This window comes from Colletotrichum gloeosporioides (genome assembly GCF_011800055.1).
Source record: "Colletotrichum gloeosporioides strain Lc1 chromosome Unknown consensus_32, whole genome shotgun sequence".
NCBI classification, from domain to species: Eukaryota; Fungi; Ascomycota; class Sordariomycetes; order Glomerellales; family Glomerellaceae; genus Colletotrichum; species Colletotrichum gloeosporioides.
The window spans coordinates 20291-43671 of record NW_025544677.1 but is presented as its reverse complement, the minus strand read 5'-3'; the positions used below and the strand labels follow the sequence as shown (position 1 = coordinate 43671).

The 23381-nt window shown below is 51.0% G+C and overlaps 10 protein-coding genes across 10 annotated transcripts; 3 read left to right on the top strand and 7 right to left on the bottom strand.

Moving 5' to 3' along the window:
- Nucleotides 1-476: 476 nt before the first annotated feature.
- Nucleotides 477-1037, top strand: GCG54_00007047 (uncharacterized protein; the record flags this gene model as incomplete). The annotated part of the gene is made up of 2 exons (XM_045407036.1): nucleotides 477-767; nucleotides 834-1037. 2 exons carry the CDS (start codon nucleotides 477-479, stop codon nucleotides 1035-1037), a joined length of 495 nt encoding a protein of 164 aa, XP_045265957.1.
- A 378-nt stretch (nucleotides 1038-1415) lies between these two features.
- On the bottom strand, nucleotides 1416-3386 carry GCG54_00007046 (Aldehyde dehydrogenase; the record flags this gene model as incomplete). The annotated part of the gene is made up of 5 exons (XM_045407035.1): nucleotides 1416-1636; nucleotides 1684-1788; nucleotides 1833-2029; nucleotides 2083-2192; nucleotides 2889-3386. 5 exons carry the CDS (start codon nucleotides 3384-3386, stop codon nucleotides 1416-1418), a joined length of 1131 nt encoding a protein of 376 aa, XP_045265956.1.
- Nucleotides 3387-3753: 367 nt separating this feature from the next.
- GCG54_00007045 (uncharacterized protein) lies at nucleotides 3754-4364 on the bottom strand (the record flags this gene model as incomplete). Its single annotated transcript, XM_045407034.1, has 2 exons — nucleotides 3754-3784; nucleotides 3946-4364. 2 exons carry the CDS (start codon nucleotides 4362-4364, stop codon nucleotides 3754-3756), a joined length of 450 nt encoding a protein of 149 aa, XP_045265955.1.
- An 887-nt stretch (nucleotides 4365-5251) lies between these two features.
- On the bottom strand, nucleotides 5252-5602 carry GCG54_00007044 (uncharacterized protein; the record flags this gene model as incomplete). The annotated part of the gene is made up of 1 exon (XM_045407033.1): nucleotides 5252-5602. One exon carries the CDS (start codon nucleotides 5600-5602, stop codon nucleotides 5252-5254), a length of 351 nt encoding a protein of 116 aa, XP_045265954.1.
- A 941-nt stretch (nucleotides 5603-6543) lies between these two features.
- On the top strand, nucleotides 6544-8220 carry GCG54_00007043 (Cyclohexanone 1 2-monooxygenase; the record flags this gene model as incomplete). Its single annotated transcript, XM_045407032.1, has 2 exons — nucleotides 6544-6891; nucleotides 6988-8220. 2 exons carry the CDS (start codon nucleotides 6544-6546, stop codon nucleotides 8218-8220), a joined length of 1581 nt encoding a protein of 526 aa, XP_045265953.1.
- An 854-nt stretch (nucleotides 8221-9074) lies between these two features.
- On the bottom strand, nucleotides 9075-10812 carry GCG54_00007042 (uncharacterized protein; the record flags this gene model as incomplete). Its single annotated transcript, XM_045407031.1, has 3 exons — nucleotides 9075-9281; nucleotides 9362-10245; nucleotides 10281-10812. The coding sequence occupies 3 exons, from the start codon at nucleotides 10810-10812 to the stop codon at nucleotides 9075-9077; spliced, it is 1623 nt and encodes a 540-aa protein (XP_045265952.1).
- A 497-nt stretch (nucleotides 10813-11309) lies between these two features.
- Nucleotides 11310-12722, top strand: GCG54_00007041 (N-ethylmaleimide reductase; the record flags this gene model as incomplete). Its single annotated transcript, XM_045407030.1, has 5 exons — nucleotides 11310-11738; nucleotides 11803-11921; nucleotides 11981-12010; nucleotides 12061-12547; nucleotides 12597-12722. The coding sequence occupies 5 exons, from the start codon at nucleotides 11310-11312 to the stop codon at nucleotides 12720-12722; spliced, it is 1191 nt and encodes a 396-aa protein (XP_045265951.1).
- A 379-nt stretch (nucleotides 12723-13101) lies between these two features.
- On the bottom strand, nucleotides 13102-14129 carry GCG54_00007040 (uncharacterized protein; the record flags this gene model as incomplete). Its single annotated transcript, XM_045407029.1, is given in 5 exon segments — nucleotides 13102-13308; nucleotides 13323-13372; nucleotides 13502-13566; nucleotides 13596-13984; nucleotides 14062-14129. 5 exon segments carry the CDS (start codon nucleotides 14065-14067, stop codon nucleotides 13102-13104), a joined length of 717 nt encoding a protein of 238 aa, XP_045265950.1. The 5' UTR covers nucleotides 14068-14129.
- A 2432-nt stretch (nucleotides 14130-16561) lies between these two features.
- Nucleotides 16562-17530, bottom strand: GCG54_00007039 (uncharacterized protein; the record flags this gene model as incomplete). The annotated part of the gene is made up of 1 exon (XM_045407028.1): nucleotides 16562-17530. The coding sequence occupies one exon, from the start codon at nucleotides 17528-17530 to the stop codon at nucleotides 16562-16564; it is 969 nt and encodes a 322-aa protein (XP_045265949.1).
- A 1430-nt stretch (nucleotides 17531-18960) lies between these two features.
- On the bottom strand, nucleotides 18961-23381 carry GCG54_00007038 (Cyrochrome P450 monooxygenase; the record flags this gene model as incomplete). Its single annotated transcript, XM_045407027.1, has 9 exons — nucleotides 18961-19370; nucleotides 19423-19490; nucleotides 19546-20048; nucleotides 20115-20305; nucleotides 21589-21722; nucleotides 21783-22457; nucleotides 22518-22880; nucleotides 22946-23066; nucleotides 23123-23381. The coding sequence occupies 9 exons, from the start codon at nucleotides 23379-23381 to the stop codon at nucleotides 18961-18963; spliced, it is 2724 nt and encodes a 907-aa protein (XP_045265948.1).

Below are 23381 nucleotides of genomic sequence, written 5' to 3'. Positions count from 1 at the left end.
CCCGCTGGCTTTGCCCAGCGTTGAATCATTCACATTTGAATTCACGGCCCAGAGCATATGATTTCCCAATGCTGGCTTTGTAATACGGGGATGCTGTTCGAAAGCTCCAACCTGGGTTGGCAGAGTTTCTAGCTCACTAATATTCGCTGCATCTTAGCGACGAAGGTTTCATCACATTTACAAAAGTAAGTCTCCCATTTAACCATGGGTACCCTGGACCTTAGTTTCCGCAGGGATATGCGGCCCCAGCGGCACCACCTCGTTGAATCTTATCCGCCAGCTGATAAATCAATTCGCGTCTACGAAAAGAACAACTCGTTGACACTTCCGCTGACCAATGCTATACTGATTCATGTGTTGACGCACCTCAGCTGCTTTGGTACACGGAAGTAGGTTGATATATAAGGCATAGTTGTCGCATCTATTTCCACGAGATTAACTACCAACATCTTCAACAATTTCAGCAACGTCTCACCATGCCCGAATTCATTCCTCAAACTCCTGCCCCTTCCAGCGGGATTCGGTTCTTCAACTGGCCCGGTGCTGGAGAGGAGATTTCCGAGTCCCTCAAAATGACACACGCCTGCGTCATTCCTCCTGGCGCCTCGATTATCCATGTCGGCGGCCAAGCTGGAATCAGAAGTGACAACACGGTTCCTGTCGATTTGACTGAGGAGATACGCGAAGCGTTTTCTCACATCGAACTCTCCCTACGCGAAGCTGGCCTCACAGGTTCAAGCGAGGAGGTCTGGGCTTGTGTATACAAGGTAATGTACCTCGAGATGACAAGGATTTGGTGACATTCATTCGACTGAAACTGAGATTTGGTACAGGTGAGGACATATCACGCCAATACGGATGCCGGATTTGGCCTCACGCTGCACGGTGTCTTGATGGAGTACTTTGGGAAAAATCGACCGCTTTTTACCGGCGTCGATGTTTTCAAGCTTCTGCGGCCTGAATTGCATCTTGAAATCGAAGTGGAGGCATTCCTAGTCCGCAAGCATAGAGGGTTCGGTTCTTTGAGTCAAGTTTGATCAATTCTGATGATTTCCGCACACAACTAGTCGCGGCCACACACAAAGAGCTGCTCTACATGGGTGCATAGATTAGCCTACTCAGCACACTCAAAATCTACAAATGTCTGTATTACTGAGAGTTTTCGTGCAAATTCAGAGCAGCGACAGAGCCGGTCTAACAATATCGTCACCTATTTACCTGCCTTACCTTCTGTAGATATCATCACTCGGCCTCATTCCTGGAACTTGACCTCTACTCATCCTGTGTAGACATGGCAATCGTAGGCCTCCAATCTTTGAGAAACGCCATGAGCTATCTGGATTGCCTCTCTGGTTACGCCAATCGCGCAAATGCCTGAAGTTGGATCCTGTTTGGCGTTGCTCGGCAATTTAGGCTTATCGTGAGTAATTGCGTTTTTCGGTCAGTACGCGAAAGCGCCCACCTCGCCCCCTAGTCACGCAAGGACGTCTCCAAGTTATCGTGCCACTTGCAGCGAGTGCGGGGGCAATCTTCCCGCCAGCCATTCCCAGGGCATAGTTCCAAGGAATGGTTTGACCACAGACGCCCAGAGGCTCTCGAGAAGTGTACGCAAAATTCTTGTCCGTGGTATCAATGACTTTGAATGGTCAGCTAAAAAGCTCGTAAAAGCAGATGTTGCCGTACCTTGACCGTGGAGCTTGTCAGCAAAGCCAGCATAGTACCGGAGGACGTCTGTCAGCTCGCCTGCGTCACCGCATGCAGAGGAAAACCGTTTCCTGCCATAATCAGCTTTTATATTTTTAAGTGTTTGAGACTTGAGCCTTTCAACATACCGCTCTTCCATGTGTCAATGGAGACAAGTGTTTTGGTATGTTGTTCAGCCAAGTCGGCAAGTCTCAGCATGAGCTTTCCGCGATCCCTGGCAGAGACACCAGCCCAAGGTCCCTCGAGTGCAGCACGCGCCGCCTTCACAGCAACATCTATATCATCAGCACCACCGGCATGGACTTTGGTGGTCTGAATTTCATCGCTTAAGGCAAGTCAGCTCTATTACATCGTTACCTTCTGAAGGGATGCACTTACATGGGACTAATAACAGTAATTTCCTCACCAGACTTGGCTGCAACCCACTTGTTGTTGATAAAAAGACCAAGTGGCTGCATGTATATTACGTCATTCGGCGTTGTGATTTCCTGGAAGAGGTTTGTGGTCATTTTGATGATCGATGTTAGAGCTGGATTGATCGCATCAGCGCTACGACGTCATGGGCACCAAGAATATGTCGAGCTCGGTGTCTTTACACTTGCCTGTTGACGGGATGAAGACTCTGCTCATTTCCATAACATCAGAAGTCGTAGCAGTGGTATCATAAAAGGCTTTCGGGTGGCTTCCAAGAGTGGTAGTAGGTAAAACGCCGAGCCCGCAGTCTCCACCTCGCCTGCTGTCCGCTTCGGGTAATGTGACGGATTTGATTAGAAATGCAGGAGCGGGAGTTCGTGATCAGACCGCCGTGATCACATTGAAATGTTCCGAGGGATGCTCGTTCCTGCTGCCTGCTTGTTGTAACAATTACGGCCATGCAATAATCATTGCTTAGTTACGGCTTCAGGTCTACTACACTGCAGGCTGGAGCCCTAGCTGCACCGATTTGCTGTATAGATCAGCAGATCTGGGTCTCGACTACTAGACAAATGAAGTAATGTGATTCTGCATTTGCTGCGAATTACTCAAGTGTCGCAAAAGTGGAACCACGATTACGGGAGCGCAATCGTAGCTTTTGTTACCACATCAAGTCTACCAACGCTAACTCATTTGCCATAACCTTGTGTGACTCAGCCCATCATGATTGACCAGCCTTTCTCCAACATCAAATCTAGCCAAGACATCACGGTCCCCGCATCTCGCAACTCCCAAAGTTCAAGCAAAAGATCCAGGGCTCTTAGGTTTGAGCGGATATGATTTATCGAGTACAAGGCTCGAAAACGTTGTGAAACCAGCTCGTGGTCTTCATAGTCCTCAGCTTTGAGTTCAGATCCCGCTGTAAGTAGCGTAATTGCTTGCAGGTTTGTACCGGAGTGCGTAGGTGGGATAGAGGTCAAAGAACGAACTACTTGAACGGCTTGCTTTCTGATCTTCTCTTCCCGAACTGAAGGATCCTCCTCTGTGTGAAACTCAGTGCTGGATCCAGGAGGCGGTGCTAAGATGGAAGCCATTAGTAAGGTTGGATCAATGTGTTGCGTGCTGAGGAAGTCATCCATATCGGAAGAATCGGTTAACAACGCATTTCGTTTTGAGATGGACAGGTTGATGAGACCGTGGATCTTGAATGCTTCTCCTATCGTCACCAAGGCCTCATTGTCACCTTCCGGCTCCCACCCAAGCAACATGTTCTCCAAATGGTTTTCTTCCTCGACGTTGCGTATGCCCGTATCACAGACGCGCCTTCAGTAGCGACCCACGCTGCTCAGATGGTAATAAACCTTGGTGCAATAACCGCCGATCGAATCATAGTCTGAGCCGGTTTGAAGTACGCCCAAGAATGGGTCAACGTTCTCGATGGGTGCCTGCTCCGAACTCGGGACGAGGAAGGTTTTGAGACGGGACCCCCAACATATTATGGCATGCCTTTGGCCCCTAGGATGCGGAACACCTAGCGTTTGACGCTTCTCGCTCCGCGCGCGTATATATTCACTTGACATCTAGCTTCATGTACCTTTCTCTTAGAATTTGTTTATTACTCTGCTTTCGATAGGCCTAGATAGATGGCTGCTGGACGCCCTCTGCCCTAAGACACAGGGACGCACCGGCGTAAAGTAAAACACACACACACACACACACACACACACACACACACACACACACACACACACACACACACACACACACACACACCAACACACACACACCAACACACACACACCAACACACACACACCAACACACACACACGAGGAAGGCACATGCCATGTCCCAGTAGAGGTAAGCCCTGATGGTGAAACCGAAGACGGATGGGTTCTCCTCAGGCAACGAGCTGTCAGCCAGCATGATGTCTACAAAGGCGCGGGCGCCATAGAGATGCTGCAGACCGAATTGGGTAACAGGCCCTTCGATCCAGGCTGTGGAGAGACCCAGCATCAAGACCGTGAGGAAAACGGGAATCACGTCCTTGGGTGGGTTGACAATTTCGCGCTGCACGAGCTGAGTTGCAATGCTCCGTTCCTCCAGACACCGCTCGATTTGGGATGGATCAAAGAAGTGTTGCTGGGCTGTACTGACGCTCTGCAGCGCGTGAAGTAGGCTGAGAGATGCGTCCAAGAGGTCCAGAATGGGGAAAGATAGGGGGTTGATGTCGGGATCGATAACCATGATTTGACTAGCCTTTTCAAGCCAATATCTAAGAAGAACCTTGTCAGGGACATCGTTCCGTAGGTGTGACTTTGCTATCTACGGAGACTCCATCTGCCATGTCCGAAGCCGAGGTGCAGCTTCGCAAACTTGGCCGCGCCTCTGGCAATTGCGGCAGACAGGGAATGTCTCGTCACACTTGACTCGGCGACGCTTGCACTCCGTGCACCCAGGGCGACTTCGGTCGTTCTTTGGCTCATTCTCCGCTGAAGATGGGGAACTCGATGAGGAGACGGTCCTCCGGGTAGGTGAAGCTGCGGACGAGCGGCGCCGGCGGGGGCACTGTTCGGTGGCCTTGGATTTTCTCCACTTTTGAAAGGAAATTCGAGGGCCTGTGGTGATACTTAATTGTCTTCGTGATGATGGCTTTCGGTATGCAATAGATGGCAACAGACAGTTGAGTAGAAAGTCACAGGCTCATGAGGAGTCGCATTTTGATGAAGGAGAAAGCAACCTAGCGCCGATCACCAAGGTGACTTGTTATCTCGGGGTCGCAGCGCTAAGGGGTGTAATGTTGGTTCACTTCCCCGCATTATGCCCACCAGCGTATCTCGCGTCTTTCCTACCCGGCGTCTCTATCGGATAGGAGAGGGGAGAGATAAAAGATAAAAACAGCACTTCTCAATGGCTCCGCCAGCCAACTAGAAGCCAGAGCTGTCAAGTCTCCACATTCCTGCTCTGGACAATACGCGGGGCAGGGATCCATGGATGGAAATAACACCATCTTACAGTATTGATATTGTGGATTCAAGTCTACTAAGCTGATAGTAGTAGAATAGTATCCTTCATGACGAAAGACTCGGCGAAAATATAGCGGATGTCGCTGACTTCACGCCATTTTATTGAAACTAAAACAGCCTCACTGGCTTCCTATCTGTTGAGATAAACACAGCCAAATTATGAAAATCCTGGCTGAACTCGAAATTGACCTTTGTCCCACGGGTGAAGTAGACGACATCCCCCTTCTTAGCCATGAATTTGTCCCCATCTTCGACATTACATTTAATAATCCCTTCTGTTATGGACAAGAACTCATCGCAAGGGTAGACCAGCGTTGCCTTTCCCTTCTCTTGCGCAGCTCCCGCCACGATCTGGCCATCGTCTGATCGGTAGACTACAGACTTCTTCCCATCGTACTCTGGGAATGGAACACAATCAAAAAAGTTCCAAGCCCCGTGAATTGCATTGTGTTGTGACATTTAATTGTATTTTCTTAGAGAAGGTGTTAGCTGAAGAGCATCACATGGTGAAAAGCAGTCACGGAATAAAATACGGGTTCTGGGAGATTGATGTTGGAACAGTAAAAGCTTCGATGCAGAAAGAAGAAACCTTCCAGGTTAGGAATCATCTAATTGATATATAATGAGTGATTTTGTGGTCTATGAGTACTTGATTCACCCTGGAGGCCCTCCTACATGACACTCAGCCTTGATTTGCCCTGGAAATCATCTCCACACCTTGAATCGACTGAGCCGTCGTATGAGTGATGGTTTGAGTAAGGCTGGTCTATCATACACATCGCGTCTGTTCCCGAAACAGCAAAAGTGTAAGCTGCGCAGCCCACTTTGAGCATGCGCGCAGATATGCTGTCCATTTGTTCCCCGTGACCAAAGCCAAGGCCGGATATTATCTACCGGCGGAAAAGATTGCCTGCTCATTTGAATTGTCAAAATTGAGATACTTCGCATATCGGATGATTCTGCCGGTCCAATGAGGGGCTCTCTCCAATGAAGCGGCGGAGCGTGGTCGGCTGAACAGCAAAATTGGAAGCTTGTACCCCCACAATGCAAGCACGTCTTGTTCAAGTAGTAATCCACATCTCGGATGCCTTTCAATTACGGTATATGGAATTGAGTGCAACACATCAACGCACCGTTCCGGAAGATCCCTAGATTGGCGTGTAACCAGGGGTCATGGGGCGGTGCGCGGCCTTTATCGCATGTGAACGTCAGTCCTCGAGGCTGGGAAATGTCGCATACAGCTTACCCTTTCAACTTTCATTCTTCATCCGAGAGGTCGATATCTTGAAGACCACACGCGGACACGGAGATATCTCTCCCTTTCAAGACCTCAGCCCACGCAGTCACTCAGGAGCCACTTTTTACGCATCGAATTTTACTCTTCTAAGTTCTTTACCGTCATGACACAGATCATTGAGGTCGACGCCCTTGTTGTAGGCGCCGGCGTTGGCGGGATCTATGCCACATACCGTCTTGCCGATATGCACATGAACGTTCAAACCATTGACATGGCATCTGACGTTGGCGGAACTTGGTACTGGAACCGTTATCCAGGTGCAATGAGCGACACAGAAACTTACCTGTACCGATACTCTTGGGACAAGGACGACCTTCGAACGTATCCATGGACGCACCATTATGTTTACCAGCCCGAGATTCTTGAGTATCTGCAACACATCGTCAAAAAGCACGACTTGCGGAAGTACATGAAGTTCAACTGTGAGATGAATTCGGCGACTTGGGACGACGTCAGTCACCGCTGGCATGTTGCTTGCTCCACTGGAGAGGTCTATCACGCAAGGTACTTGGTCAATTCTCTCGGCATCCTCTCAAAGGCCAACTAGCCCGACATTCCGGGCCTTCCCAATTTTCAGGGATCGCTGTTGCATACCGCGAAGTGGGATGATGCCGTTCAACTGGATGGCAAGCGTGTCGGTATCATCGGCAACGGTTCGACCGGTGTTCAAGTAATGACAGCCATCGCGCCGAAGGTTGGCCATCTCGCTTCTTTTCAACGTCATCCGCAATACTCCGTACCGAGCGGCCAAGGCCCTATCGCAGCCGACTACCGCAAGAAGGTCAACGAAGACTACGATAAGATTTGGGACAACGTCTGGTCATCAACAGTCGGCTTTGGCGTCCCGGAGTCGACCCGCAGGACCATGGAAGCTTCCCCTGAGGAGAGAAAGGAGGCATTCGACGAGGTCTGGTCAAAGGGTAACGGGTTTCGCTTCATGTTCAGCGCCTTCGGCGACCTTACTACCGACGAAGCAGCCAACGAGGAGGCGTGCAACTTCATTCGCGGGAAGATTGACCAGATCGTGAAGGATCCAGCCAAGGCCAGCATTCTTAAGCCCAAGGAGCTATATGCCCGCCGCCCGCTGTGCGACTCTGGGTACTACGAGGTCTTTAATCGAGACAACGTCGACGTCATTGACATCCAAGCCAATCCGATCAAGCAAATTACCAAGATTGGCATTGAGCTCGCCGGCGGCGAGCTTCATGATATGGACGTCCTGATCTTCGCTACAGGCTTTGACGCCATTGAGGGAAGTTACTCAAGGGTGTGCATTACCGGCCGGGATGGAAAGACGTTGAAGGACCATTGGAGAGACGGCCTCAAGGCCTATGGATCAATCGCCTGCTCAGGCTTTCCCAACATGTTCCTGATCGCAGGCCCCCAAGGCCCATTCGCCAACTTTCCACCGGTCATCGAGAGTGAGACAAATTTCATCACGTCTCTCATTGAACATGCGGAAGCTCTGGACTCTGGTCGCAAGGCCACTCCCAATGGCACTACCAACGGCGAGGCCAATGGTACCAATGGTACATCCAGAACCAGGCCTGCAACTATAGAGGTATCCGAAGAGGCTGAACAGGATTGGGCAGATTTGTGCGACAGTCTTGTGCAGGGATCAGTTTTTCTCAAAAGCCCGTCTTGGATTTTCAGTCGAAATATTCCAGGTCGCAAGCCGAACACGAACTTCTACTTCGCTGGTCTTAGATCGTACTTGGAATGGGTCAGCAAACAGACGTCGGCCGGATTTCCGGCATTCGCCAAGGGTTGGGATGCGTAGTTGGTTGTGATGGAGGTGCGGTCGATATCAATTCTTAGACAGTCGACTATGCCAGATCAATGGTGGAAATAACACTTCCTTGCGATATTATGACTGAGTGACTATGAGCTTTCTGTCTTGAAGCTAAAGGCAACTCAAACCATCGATGACGTGCTTCGCAGCCTATGTCAGCCGTTCTTCGCTAGCCGCTAAATTCTTTTTAGGCGTAATTCTAACCCTTTGTACGGCGGGCTTGGGAAGTCCCGATTTTGCTGTGACTCCTCCATCTATTTGAGTGATTCCAAAGGTCAAGTTATGGTAACGCACATGATTCTTCTCGCAGGGCAGAATCGTGAACACCGACCCAAGTTGCGCCTGCCCAAAGACTCGTTCATTCTTTGGTATCATAGTCCCTAAGAAGGTATTCGGCAACCATTATCATATCATAGTGGCGGCGGAGCGAGCCTTCAATCATCATGCCCGACCCTCTTTTGTGTGCGTGTGAAAATCATGCCCTCATTGTGTTTGTACGGTGATAACGTACCCCGCGCCCAGAACTTTGACCTTGATCATGTTTCTTGAGTTCTTTGACGATAGAATTAGCCTGAATTCGATGCTTGTGGATCTCCTGGAAGATGGAAGTGCACGGCAGCAACTGTCCTATACGGGTGTTCAATTACTTTCACCTATTTTCCTAAGGTTGATGGACACTGGAGGATCAATGTCGGCCAGAGGACAACCACTTCTGAACGCCGAAACTCGGCATGGGGATTCCCGTTTTACGTTCTCAAACGAAGAACCCCCCAACCGATCTTCCCCTGCATCTTAACTAGGCTCTGGTTATAAACATTTTTAAGTAGTCTCATTATATCTTTCTAGCTAGAGTGGAAACTACTAAAATCGGTGTATCTCCCTATTTCTAGAAGTTGCTCAGCTCGTGGTGGTTTATTCATACTTCCCATGTCTATATTAGGTGGCACAGTTTGTAGTTCCCGACGCTCTAGTGCACGTGAGTGTTCTAAAAGATATCTCACCATCCAACCATCAAGTCTATAGGAATCTAACCTCAACAGGCATACGTTCTGGAAAAACGTGAGCCTATTGATCTACATTCCACGCTGTTAGCCAGAAATCTCATGGATTCAAACAAAAGGACACCTACCATTGCTTCTGTACAGGGCCACCACTGTTGGAGTTGCACTAGTATATCAAAATTTGAATCCAGCTTCTTGCGCGCATCGGGCAGCTCCTTTACATCGCCGAAGAGCAGGGTGTGCACTAGTACCGACGACGAGACGACCGTCATGTGCCCGATTATCGGATATTCTACCGCGAACCTGCCCATCTGGTGAGAAAGGCGAAGGAGATTGCTGAATGACGAGGCATGTTGCTTGCACAGCTCAACATGCTTGTGGTGAGACGACGAATCGGCCTTTCCTTGATAGCTCTCGAGGAAGTTAAAATGCAGAAGTGTCGAAAAGTGATGGTACGTCAGGTGCAGGACCGCAAAATCTCTGGCCAGGTCCTTTTGCAGTTTATCACCGAGGTTCTGAACTGTCATCTGTAGATCGGAGGGAAGACTAGAGTGCCAGTATTGTAATTTATCTGCGAGATCTGCGACGCGTTTCTCAACCTCAGCGGTAGTCAAGCCGCCTATGGCGATCTGACGGTTGAGGTCCTGAATCGCGGTGAAGTGGCTCACAAGATTGACCATGTGAGTCAAGATACCAGGTTTGTAAGCTATCGTGGGTGTAGTTTGCTGTCCGCCTGGCCGAATGGAGTACCATGTGGACTCATCCATGGTTGTTGGGACGTCATGACACGAATCTGCAGCCATGTCCATCCTGCAGCGGAGACCGAGCCCCGAGGAGCACCACCGTTCTGCGATGTACAGGGACCACAAAATCCTCCGTTCGGTTTCGCCCGTGATGGAACAGGTTGGATATGCAGTTGGTGACCGTTTGAGCTTCAATATGTCGATCATGCTGATCGCGATGCCTTTGAGGGTAGACCCAGAATGTGAGTACGTCGTCGTTCGGCAATAACCTAGTATGATAAACAAGATGAGTCGCGCAACTCACCGACGTAAAGAGCTTCTGTTGACGGCTGGCAGTTCCCGGAGCTCAGCGTCGCAAGAAGAATACAAACCTGCACATTTTCAATGCAGATGTTCTCTAGATCCGCGTGCAATGAATGCTTCGCCCCTGCCGCCAGCCGGCCCTCTTCCGCACGAATTTTCGCGTCGAGAGAAAACTTGGAGCCTATTGCACAAATTGCGTACAGTAACGCATCCTTCACAGACCCTTCGGAGACCTGTGACCGAAGAGTCATCGGATGGAAGATCCAGTGGGGACCGCCGTGGACTCTTGTGAGATAATTTTCGACTAATTCCGTGACGATACCCTGGGGCAGACCTGTGACAGACTGCGAGTCTTGTGTACTCTCAACGCCGAGAGGCCCTGGATCGTTTCTTGAGATCGGGTTTACGGCTGAGGTCGCCGCACTGCATTGCAACCTTCGGTTACGGCAAGCCTCACACGCTTCGCAGGGATCCTGTCGGCAACATTTGCGTTTGGACTCGCGACACTGACGACAGGCCCTCAGAGTTTTCATCTTCGGATTCGATCGTCTATCGGCGGAATGGTGAGTCCTACGGAGACTGGAATTCGGAGAGTGCGAAGTTGGCTTTATAAGCCGTCCGAAGATTCGGAGACGGGAGGAATTCATTGGTTGATGGAAAATTCTGTCGGCCCCGCCACGGTGCAGCGGCGGACAAGGATCGGAGATCTTGTTCTTTGATTGGCTACTTGATGTGTGCGCAACGGATGCACACTATTTCTGGACAGTGTGTGCTATGGGTATGTGGATGGACATGTGGAAAGAACATTTGAATAACAGGAGATCTTAGCGGGTCTAGTACACGTTCGTCTTCGTTGACTAAACCAAGGAATATACGTCATCTCTGCTCAAGAACCAAAGCTTTGGAAACCCAAGAATAAGTTATAAGTTTCAGCTTTCTTGTCCCAGGACCGTTCAACCCTCGTCTCTTGCCTTACCAAACATCTCATCTCTTTTCTGAAGTTGGAAAGTCAGCATTGCATACCCTCAAAATGTCAGCTCTACTGGAGCCAATTATCATCGGCGGCAAGCTATCCCTTCGTAACCGCGTTGTCATGGGCTCTATGACCCGAAATCGCTGCATCGACGATGGCAAGCCGGGCCCAGCGCAAGTCCAGCACTATGTCGACAGAGCGAGGGACGGAACTGGTCTGATCGTCAACGAGGGTACGTTTGTCGACTGGACCGGCTGTGACTGGAAATTTTCTCCCTTCATGATCACATCTGATCACTCGAAGGCTTGGCGAGTGGTTACCGATGCCGTTCACGAGGTGGGAGGCAAGATCTTCTTCCAGGCATGGCATACAGGGCGCCGCCAGCATGATGAGATGCCGATCATGAAGAAGCATGGTGGTGTTGTCCTGGCACCTTCTGCAGTCCCGGCGATGGACGGAAAGTATCGCGACTTACCTGGGCAGCCAGTGAGTAATGCCTAACCAGAATACATCATCATTTCAGGCCAATACTTATCAAAGTGCATTGCAGGGTCACACTCACAATGTCGTGGCAATCGACAATCCCAAAGACGTTATTGACACTTACAGACGCTCATTTGAGCTGGCGAGACAAGCTAATTTTGACGGCGTCGAGTTATTAGCTCAGGGGTACGTAATCCTAAATATTGAGTGAACGCTAAATTGCTGCTGAAACTAAACATTGGCAGCGGGTATTTGCCCCATCAATTCCTCAATAGGTTAGTTTCTCGACCATTACTCTCTCGTTAACACAACCTATTAATCCTAGAATCAGTCGCGCCAACAAGAGAACCGACAACTATGGTGGCTCGGTCACTAATAGATGCCGTTTCTTGATCGAACTTACCGAGGCCGCTGCCGAGGTCTTCGGCGGCCCGGAGTACGTGTGTGTCAAGATTAACCCCACAGACACTATCAACGACTCGTTCGTTACGTTTGAAGAAATGAAGGAGACGTACAATCACCTGATCAAGGAACTTGTCAATCACAGAGTCGGGATCATCAACATATCTCGCAGGGGGACTGACGTTACCATCGGCACTGGCGACTTCTTTGTTGCCAGCAAACGACCAAAAGGTTATCCTTTGCCCGAGGGATATGATCCCGTGCTCGACTTTGGGAAGCTTGTAAAGTTCGCCGGTAGCCCTTCGATGCTGATGGCCAATCACGATTACACCGTTGAGGAGGCTGATCGTCTCGTGAGGGAGCAGAAATTGGACATGGTCACGTTCGGTCGACCATTCATCTATAATCCCGTAAGATTCCGCTTCTTCTTTTTATTACCGCCATCTAATGGTCTACTAGGACGTGATTAACAGAATCATGCATGGTGTTCCATTTGCTGGAAACGATCGAGGAAGCACGGTTCATTACGGTCCCTATCAGACGGTGGATGAGAACTACAACGACTGGCCTGCTGCTACCATCTAAACATCATGTACGATATGTAACGTGCGTTACGGCCTGTATGCAAGGAAAACAGTTGACCAATTGACTTGGACGTCGGGCGGCAAAAGGACCTTTGCATCATTTCATTCATTGATTCTATCCTACTCGATTTTGGCCGCTGTTTAGTCACACAGTACCTATGCCTCAATAGCGAGGTTTGGCCAACAGCTGACGCGCCCCGGACGTTAACCCGTAGCCCACTTCACCAACGCAAAACACTGACCAGCTTTCTCCAACTTTCTCACTTTTCTTTCCAACTGCATCTTCACCTGGGTGCCACCAAACGTAGTGTACGGTTACTACCATGAAGAGCTTCAATAGATAACTGTTACTCTATAAGGATGACATGACTTGCCTTGCATCATCTCCATGACGACTTGATGCCGCAAACCCTTCCACACTCGTTGGGCTCGCCTGATCCACGCTGAGACCCGTAACTGGTGTATTCCTTAGCGTCCTCGTTGAATCGCCTGGCCGCGCTTGCGCCATATTCCTGGGTGCCTCTCGTCTTATAGCTCGAAATGATTTTGGGATCCAGTGGCGTAGCAGCTGCCGCGTAGCGGGTAGACTGGCAATTATTACGCCGACTGATATCTCAATGTAGCTCCACATGTGAAGGTAGAATGCATCCTCTGATCGGTGGCCTCAAGTTAGTCCAATTCAGTGGTCCACTTTCTTGACTTTGGGTTCGGGAATGACTGACGTGTTGGGTTTTCGAAATTCCGGAGATTCAACAGTACTGTTAGTCGAATAATACTAACGGCCGTGATGCTTGGGCACAATTCCTGTTAGTTGGTAAAGTTCTACGCGATTCCTCGTATTGGTCCTATGGTAAGACAAGATGGTCTGACTCACAAAATTCCGATGCCAAACATGGCCAAAATCTCCGCCTTTTCTCGCCATCTCAAGTTTAGCCGAAGCACCTGAGTTGAGGGCAACACAAGCATCCATATATCTAAACCTATATTGACAGCGGCATGAGTGACGATCATGGAGAGGATATTGAGGCAAAATCCTTCATGACGTCCATCCCACCCCTCCCATGCGAAACTTAGTGGTTGACACTGTGCTATTGTTGGGATCGTGAAACCAATGAAGGTTAAGAGGTTGAACGCTTGGGTACACCACAGTATGGTGGTGAACGGCGAGCTGAACCCGCCAAAGACTCTCTGGTAGAAGAACAAGATTGTTGCTTTGAGAGCGGCTATTGCGAGCGTGTATACGTTGGCGAACGCATAGAATATCTAACACTAATTAGCGTTCCTATGCCCATGAATCAGTGCGATTCAACCCTATCATGGACGAGTCAGCTCAGGCTCACCTTCATGAATTCGACAATAGTGTCGTATCTCAGTGTCCAGAAATCAAGCCCAAACCCGAATCTGCGCCCTAGTGAAAAGCGTGAGTGATGTTTTAATTTGTCTCGTTTCCCACTGGTTAGTTCAAGAGTCACCTATGAATTTCATTACACCGAATATGATTGCTGCTGCCTGGTGAAATCATCTTCACATCAGTAAAAGTCGTAACAGTCGATGAGGTGATGGCAGTCAGCGTACGAATCCGATCACGATGGTAACATCATCAGCTCCCCATGGTGTCAATCTGATTGCCTTAGCGAGCATTCGCAAGCAGAACACTACCACAGTCAAGACTAGTAGAAATGCGCTTGCTGCGAGAGCTTCTGCAGTCTGGCGTGGTGGAACTCCACAATGCGTGAGAGTTACGTTGCGAGCAGCTGTTGGATTTATTAGCCTCGCATACTTCTCGAAAGGGTCTTTCCATGATGGATATGTCAGGGTTAGGTCTTACTTAGTCCGTCAAAAGGAAGACACTCCTTCATCACACAACCGCCGAAAGCATGCTGCCACTCCACTTCTGGGCATAGACATGAAGCTGTAATGTTGTTGGGACCGCAGGGGGTCAGATCGACGGTCCGATTGGCGCATGCTATCTACAAAAGGACAAAATCATGTTAGAACTACACGTGACAGAGGGGCTATGGACTTTCAACTTACGGCACAGCTGGGGAGGCCGTCATAAAACATGAGATCCATGGGGACGCATCGGTCGCGATGTATTCAGCAGGTGCCAATGATTTTCTTTCGGATAATAGGCCCGGCTTTTCAGGGTGGAAGGGGGTGCCGCAAGGGGGGTCAAGGCGTTTATGTTTACAGGCGAAAAGCCATTTTCAATCAGAATTCCATATTGGCGGCATTCCAATGCTCGGCGAGACTCGCCGCTGCTGCAAACTAGCATGTGGCTCGCTGGTGGCACTGCCGTTTGCGGTAAATAAGCTACCATCAACTGTGAGACACCCAGTCAGAGGGCAGACATTCTGCGTATTAGCGGGAACGATAACACAATTTCAACCCAGCGATCTGGAAACATTCCGTGGCGTATTCGGCGTTATCGGCGTACCGCACTACCAAAAGTGTTGAAAACAAGCGGTTGACATTATTTTTATCACACCAAGCGCTTTCTCGAAATTGACGAAGAAGTCTGTCATAAAAAAGCTTGTTGCCAAAAGCGGCCCTCTGACTTTTAGAAGTATCTTCTCTTCGCTACCTATGCAGGCAGGCATTAAGCGCAGACAAGATCGGAACAGCGAAGTTCTGTCCTCATTCGCACCATCAAATACAATCCGGCACTGCGCCGGTAAGATGAGACATTATCAAAGCCGCCACGTGCCACACCTTGAGTGATCAAGTGAATGACGCTGTCAATCCAAGCCTCTGCGTTCTTGGCGCTGTGAATAATCCGCCAATTGCATCCCTCACGATTTGGACGACGCCCCATTCACCGGCTTACCAGCCACATCTCATTGGCGATCTGGAACGGGGAATAGATCCTTTCAATGAATAACAATTAGTCTGACAGCCACCTTTTTCAGACTGATGAGCTCGATACGTATGGGATTGAGGCGTGTTCGCAACTTACTGGGATCTAGTAATCGCAGCAGTACGGGAGGTTGCCGGTTCCGCTGTTGGTGCAGCCCTGGCAGAAGTTGCTGCAAGCATGCTCGTTGACGAAGCAAGCATGGGAGGCAGCAGCGGTGGAAGCAAGGCCGAGGGCCAGGATGATGGTAGAGAAGCTGATCTGCATGATTGAGGTGTTCGATGAATGATTGACGGAGAGATTGAGAGATGGAGTTGAGGTTGGTAGTTGAAGCTGTTATTGATCGGAATGGAGGGCGCTTTGGGACTATTTACATACAGAACATGCAGTATGTACCCATAGCCCGATTGCAGTCTGCTGGTATCTACGTGGGATATCGTCACTTGATCTAATTTGATCTGATGATTCTCCGGATCTTCGAGCCGCCTCATACGATTTTAGAGAGTTGCAGCCGCAGAAGGCAAGCTGGTTGGGAAGTTCTTGGGCAATATTGAGTCAGATAAATTGAACGGGGCATAGATACTTGGTATCCCACCGGTTTGGTGGATTTTATGCAGGTAACTTGCGCAGCCAACATTCTCAATTGTCCTGATTCCTGAATCGGATACCAGGGAGCAATTAGTGCCAGCATGATGCTTTCTGCTGGACGAGAGCTGAACGTTACCGTCAGCGGTCACCATTGCAGAAATCAGTCCTCGGGTATCGGCCGTTGGGTCAAACCGTTCGGATGAACTTCCCGTTGCGAATATCCCGACGGGATGGAACCTTTATGACACTGACGTCATTCAGTCCATCCATATCAAGGACGCAGTCAGACCATTAGAAGGGAAGAAAAGTTATCGAACCTCGATCACATACATAAAGTGAAGACTTTGAGATTGAGTTGCATGTTTATCCCTTAACACTGGGAATCTGCGAAAACCCAACTATGCAGCTCCAAACTTTACATCAGTGACAACAGAGCGGTGGTCGGAAATGTACACCCCATCGTCAAACTTGTTTGGCAACACTGCGTGGCTAAGGAATTCCATTCCTCTGGCAGTTGGATCCCTAACAAATAAGTGATCGATAAGGCTGTCGTCCGATTCGTCATCGGTAAAGGCCGTGTAAGTTTTTGAGTACCCAACTCGATGCGCCTCAGGTGTCACGTCAAGTGTGTCGTGCATGTTGCCCTCTGCAATCAATGTCTGGTAGGCGGGGTTGTCAGGCTCAATATTCAAGTCGCCTCCCAGAAAAACAGGCGTCACTTCATTCGCCAAAGACTCCCATTGTTTGGCGAGATCAACTAGAAACGTCGCGCTGTTTTCGCGTGCAGTCTGACCAACGTGATCGAAATGGGTGCACATGAAAACCAGAGGAAAGCCAGAACCGACGTGCGTAAACGAGGCGACGGTCACAATTCGCGGGAGAGCCGCGTCCCAGCCCACAGAGCCGGCGACATCCGGAGTCTCACTCAACCAATATGTGCGGTTCTCCACAAGGTCCCAAGCTCCCGGCTGATAGAAGATCGGAGAGAACTCCCCCGCCGCAACGCCATCATCGCGGCCGACGCCGATGTGGGACCAAGAGGAGCCGAGGTCTTCGGCAATGTCCAGCAGTTGTTCTTCAACCACCTCCTGCATGCAGACGAGGGACTCGGGTCGTCCGGCGGTTTCGTAGTTGAGCTGCGCCGTAAGACGGGGCCGACGGACGGACCAAAGTGCTTCATTGGTACCCGGAGTAGGTGTTGCCCAGCGGATGTTGTACGTCATGAAACGAGTGAAGAGGTCGGATGATTGGGCATATGCGCCGATAGCTCCGAGGAGCACCGCAGCGGCCGGAGCAGGCTTCATTATGAATTCGGGACTGTCACGGATCAAGTTCAGCCTGGTTGGCTTCAACGGCATGGCCCTCATTTTGACTCTTTTGTCTGTTGTATTTATATGTCTATTCATCAGAGCATTCTTTTTGTGACATCAGTTAACAACATGAAGTGAGGGGAAGTTGTATCTGGATTCCTGCCGGCCTCTGCTCATTCACGCAAAGATCGTCACATTCGTTCTCTGTCGCGCATATTTTTCGACCAACAAGGTTAGTCTTACTGTTCCTGCCTTCCAGCACCCGCCATTGGTTCGGCAGCATTCACACAGGTTGACTCAACGGTCGACTTGGCCCGGCTTCACGTGGGGGCCGAAAATCAGTCCATTCGCCGACGCAGTGGTCCGCCAAGAAACATCTCATTTGGATCGCAAACTGTAAACATTCACACCGCTGAGGATTTTCGGAGAATATGTCGGGTCAAAGTTGAGTTTCGGTAGCTTGTTGAACCGACATTTGAGGATTCTTATAAATACCCATGCCGCCTCTCACTACCCTTTTGCTCCTTAGTGAATTTTGCGGAAGAGTCTTTGCCGCATGTTGGGTTCCCCGCCCTCAGGGGAAAAGGCTTGCCGTAAACGGAAAGGGGCGATGCACGTTGCCGTCATCACGGCCGTCAATATTGGTTCGCCTAGGTCAACAGGAGATGAAGGCCTCGTCTAACCCGCCAAGTTTTGAAGTGTTTATTTCCAGACGGTTGGCAATTTCATATCTGCGCTAGTTTACCTGGTTCGTGTCAAAACTGCCATCCTGCATGAATTTCTCCGGTGGCATGTGAATCTTTAATGTCTCCTTGGCATTTCCAAAAAGGATATTTTGCCCAATTCTGCGGCTCTCATTATTTTGCTAACGTAGCAATGAATTGCTACTGGACGGTGGACCAGGGCTCGTGACTCCAGTGTGAAAGTCTTGGGTCGGCTATCGGATCTGCAATGTTCGCACTGACTATGGGCAACGATGGCGACGATGACGAGCCCCTCGGACAACTCGCCGCGACTCTATTCGATAGTTGTGTGTGGATTTGAGTCAAATACGAGTCAAGTCACGATCGGTCTCCCAGCCCACATTCCCGATGGCACTGGGGCGGTGTTCTACACGGCTGGAAAGGTCAAAGCGCCAGGGGCCAGGACAAGGTCTCACACGTGTTGAAGAGAGATCCATCGGCCGCGGAGGGCGGAATGATGGATTTTCTGCCTCTTCTGCCCCCCTGGCCATGTGGATGTGGTTGTCAAAAAAGCCCACACGATACTAATACGTAACAGTCTCGCCACCTAATTGGCCACCGAGAGGCCTCTCTTTTTTATGTCGTGTGGTCAATGCCTTATTTTGATTAATTTCATCCTGGCACGCCTGGAAAACGCGCACACAGGCATGGAGAAACGTCGCATCACTCATGGATATTGTACAGGATTTTATACATTAGTGCTCTAATCTGAGCGCGAACAGACACCGGCTCGACATCGGTTCCCTACCGACTCGATCCAGACCGGCCAGTCTTCAGACTGGAGTCCGTCTCGATATCGACCGTGTACGTGAACTGCTTGTGGATACCGCCGCCCTTTTGGTTGTTCGGCAGCAGGTCTCCTTTGTCGGAATCGCCATCCTGGAGGCGTTCCCAGCTGTCATCGCCCCTCCCATGCACAGTGGCGAGACTGAAGCCCACATCTGTTGGGTTGCGGTACGGGTCGCGGCTCCTCTCGACAGGCTTGCTGCCAAACGTGAAGAGCCCGCCCGTTCCGTTGCTTTTGCTGGGTGCGGAATCTTCGGCGGTCGTGCCGCGTGTGCGTGCGATGAAGCGGCGCAGAGAGGGGACCGAGGAGGCGATGCAGCCGATGCCTGTCTCGACGTTGGAGCAGAGGACTGTGTGGGCGACCCAGACTGGATCGTGTCAGCTTGATGAAGGGAATGGATATCGTGGATTGAAGCCTACACTGGAGGTTCGTCTGGGCCTTAAAGTGGTTGACGTAAGGAATGCGGACCATCGTGATGATCGACGCCCTGAAACCAAGTTAGGTGTCATGCAATGCAAGATGGAATCGAAGGGAGCACTTACACAGAAGCGAAGGACAGCAGTCCAAAGACTTGCAGCTTGGTCTGCGTCTTCATCTGCGTTCCCCACAGAATGACAGCGGGAACGACGACGAGAGCGAGATCGGTAACGATTGCGGAAGAGGTGGCCACATGCCCGATGGCAATGAGGACGTCGACATCGGCGCAGGTTCCCTCGCCGGAGAGAATCATCGTTGGCGTCCATAGAGCTTCGACAGGTCGGCAGTAGAGAAGGGTTCCGATGAACGTGATGAAGAAAGATGCCCACGTGAGGCCCAAAAGGATCCAAATCGTGATGGTGAGAGCCCGATCCGTCGTGACAATGCGTTGAATCGTGAGGCAGACTGAAGACTTGACGAGCGCAAGGGCGCCGACGTAGACGAGGATCCAGACAACGTAGATCTTGAGGCCCTCCGCCCACAGCCATGCATTCAAGTTCTCCTCGAGAGTCCCGAGTCCAACGAAGCAACCGTAGACAGCAAGTCCAACAACCGCCACGTAAACAACCTATCAACCATCGTAAGCCTTCACTCTTTCTGTATCTCGCCGTGCTTCCTTCGAGATATCCCATACCGTTCCTGCCGCCATGAGGCCATCGTCAAGTCCAAAGGTGCGTTCGACAAGGCGGATGCGGGTACGTAGCCCGACGCAGATTACCGAGAAGACGAGGAAGACGCATGATATGACGATGATGGCGAGAGGGAGGCCCGTTGGCGGGAGCATTCGCAAATCGGGGTCGAGGGTTGTTGACCACATGTTGTCGGCTCGTGTTGATCAGTCCTTCCGTGAGCACACCGTCACGCCACGAGGAAATACCTGGCCAGACTTCTGGAAAGAGGCGTCCCGTCTACTTTTAAGCCGCGAATATCAATTTGGGGGCTGCGAGTGCGGCAGATCTAATCTGCAGGGGAAACGGCGCCGTCGCACGCGGCGTGCCGCTTGGTGCCAGAAAAGATCAGAACCAGGGATAGGTTTCATGGATGTAACCCCAGACATTGGCTGTTGGGACTGTCAAGCCTGTCAGAGGCTGTCAATGGAGAATGACCAACAGGGTCCGTATTCCATCGAAGACTCTGCCTTGAACAGCCCAGTCCAGTGGCCAAGAGGGGGGCTTGACCGGTCCGGATGGTCTGGAATAGCAAGACAGACGTTCTGGATCCGTTCTGCGATGCCCACTTTCCCGAAGCCAATGAAGACGCCGGAAGCCGAGAAGCGGAGTTTCGTTGACCAGGAAGTCGGCCGCACTTGCTCGGCACGCTAGCTCGAGCCCAGGGGTCCGTTGCAGGTCTACGAGGTCAACTCCACCACACTAGGCAGAAGACATCTTCAGCGGCCGAAGTTGGTCGAACGACGCAGGGAATGCGTCTGACGGCCGCCCAATCGCGGCAGCCAGGAAGACGCATGGCGATTCCGCACTAGCAGGATATCGAATCCATTCGGGCCATGTCGACTTTGGGGGTTGAAACACGCAGATCCCAACGAGCCGTGTGAGGAGCCACAATTGGGATCGGCGGGACAAAAAGTCTTTCTTGCGTAGGAGCAAGGCAACCGTACTCCGCATCATGATCTCGTACGAGAATAAGACGAGCCGAATTCGTCCTGATGAGGCTGTTGCGACGCTGCCTGGGTCGCACTCGAGCCGGAAAGGGACGAACGGGCTGGATGACTTGGGATAATCCACTGGGATCATATCCGTCATAATTCCAGGCGAGACGAGGAGATATCCACTTTGGAGGCTCTTTGGAATATTTTGAATTAAGTTTTTGAGCTAAAGGACGAGCTAGTAGGACCGGAGAAGCAAGTGCCTGGACATGCTAGCCCAGATGGTTTGGTTCACTCCGCGACTGTAGAAGTTCGTAAAGGATGCCCTCAATTCGCATGGTTATTGCGAGAAACACGACACACTTCACAAACTTCCACAATCGTAGAGCAAACCAGAAACATGTGAGTTGGGATGTCTCTTGGCCTACCTGCTCCCACTCGAACACCGGTCATTAAATAGTTGCAATGTTGTGCTAAACAATCTTCACTCTGACTCCCGTGGTACCCTTGGCTGGCTCCGGCACGAACATGTCGTGATCGTAAGCGACATCTTCGTCCTCGGTGTCGAATAGTTGCATACGAGGCAGGACGCGGAGGACAAGAGCAGTCAAACACAGGTTCATCTCACACAAAGCCAGGCTAAAAGTTGATATGTCAGCGAGTTTCTCTCGTACGGACTTTCGGGTGGTAATCACTCACTTCATTCCCAAACAAGATCGGCTGCCCTTGGAGAAAGCGAGCATGCCCTTCTCAACGTCCTTCCTGCGGTTGTTCTTCTCATCCAGCCAGCGCTCGGGGATGAACTGGTAGGAATCGGGGAAGACGCCCTCCTCGTGGTGGGTGATGGCGGCAGACATGCCGATGGCGAAGCCGCGGGGGATGACATACTCGACGGGCTTCTTGTTGAACTCGCCGCGATAGACCAGGTTCTCCTGGGTGGGGATACGAGCAGTGCGCGCAGAGACACCATAAGACAGACGAAGACCCTCCTGGATGACTGCACCCAGGTAGGGGAGGGTCTCCAGGGACGTCCAGGATGGGAGGTGCTGAGGATCAGTGACAACCCCGTCGAGTTCCTTGCGGAGCTTCGCGAGGAGCTCAGGCTTAGTCAAGAGGTGATAAGTCATGACGGACAGGGCCCAGCTGGTGGTCTCGGTCCCGGCGCCGACAACGGCTGTGGCTTCGTCGCCCAATCGCTCGGGCTCCTTTTCGAGCATGGAGAGTTCCGACTCCAAAAGGGAACCGAAGACTGTGGGGCGCTCATGTCGGATGCCGGCATCGAGTTCCTTCTTGGTCTTCTTGACCCTGTTCGGGATATCGATTTTCAACGTCTGGATGAGCAGGGCGATATCCGCGGGTAAATAGTTGATGAGCCTTGTGCGGTGTTAGCGCTGTTGCTGTTCCCTTGCCTTCGCCTCGTCCAAATTGACTTACCACTCTCCAAGCACGGTAAGAGACTTGGTCCAGGGAAAGAAGCGGAAGACAAAGACGGGTCGCAGAATTGAGGCGGTCGGGGCGCGGAAGTTGGGATACCACCCCTCCTGCTGCAGGAAGCCGAAGCTCTCGCCGAAACAGTAGCCCGAAATGGCATCGGATGTGAAGCAGCTGTAAGCCATTGTTACATCAAACTCCTTCTTGCCCGACTCGTTCAGCAGCTTGTCGCAAAGCCTCTGGACCATCGCATGCAAATCCGCCTCCAATCGGGCAATGTTGCCGCGCGAAAAGAACTTGGCGAGAGGGCCACGTCGCAGACGGTGCTGGTCGTGATCAACGGTTCCGAATCCAGACTCGCCCAGGCTAGAGTCGTACAGAGTCATTAGCATAGTTGCGCTTTATTGGCTGGGGCTGCAGGAGTTGCTTACGCCGAGCCGTTGATCTGGTGAACTGGCTTGTCGCGCTTGCGACCGCTCACAGCGTAGATCTCGTCGGAGAAGTTGGCGTCGTTGCAGTGAACCTCATGAGGGCTGATGCGGACGATGGGTCCTGGTGATGGTTAGAAATCTGTCAAGAGTCTCCAGAAATAATATGGTTGAACTCACCATACTGCTCGTGCATGCGATGGATTTCTCTCGTGTATCTGCCGAATCTGATAACATCATGGTAGAACTCAGGGATGTACGTCGCAGCAGACAACTTCGGGCCGGGGATGCCGCTCAACGGGTGCAGCGGCGATATGTTGTAAAGGGCCTTGAAGAACTGGTACACCAGCCAGAGGCTGAGCAGACCAAGCACGCTGCGCGTGCTCAGGTATGACGCCGAAACGTCGACGGACGACGGTCCAGTCTCGATAGTCGACAT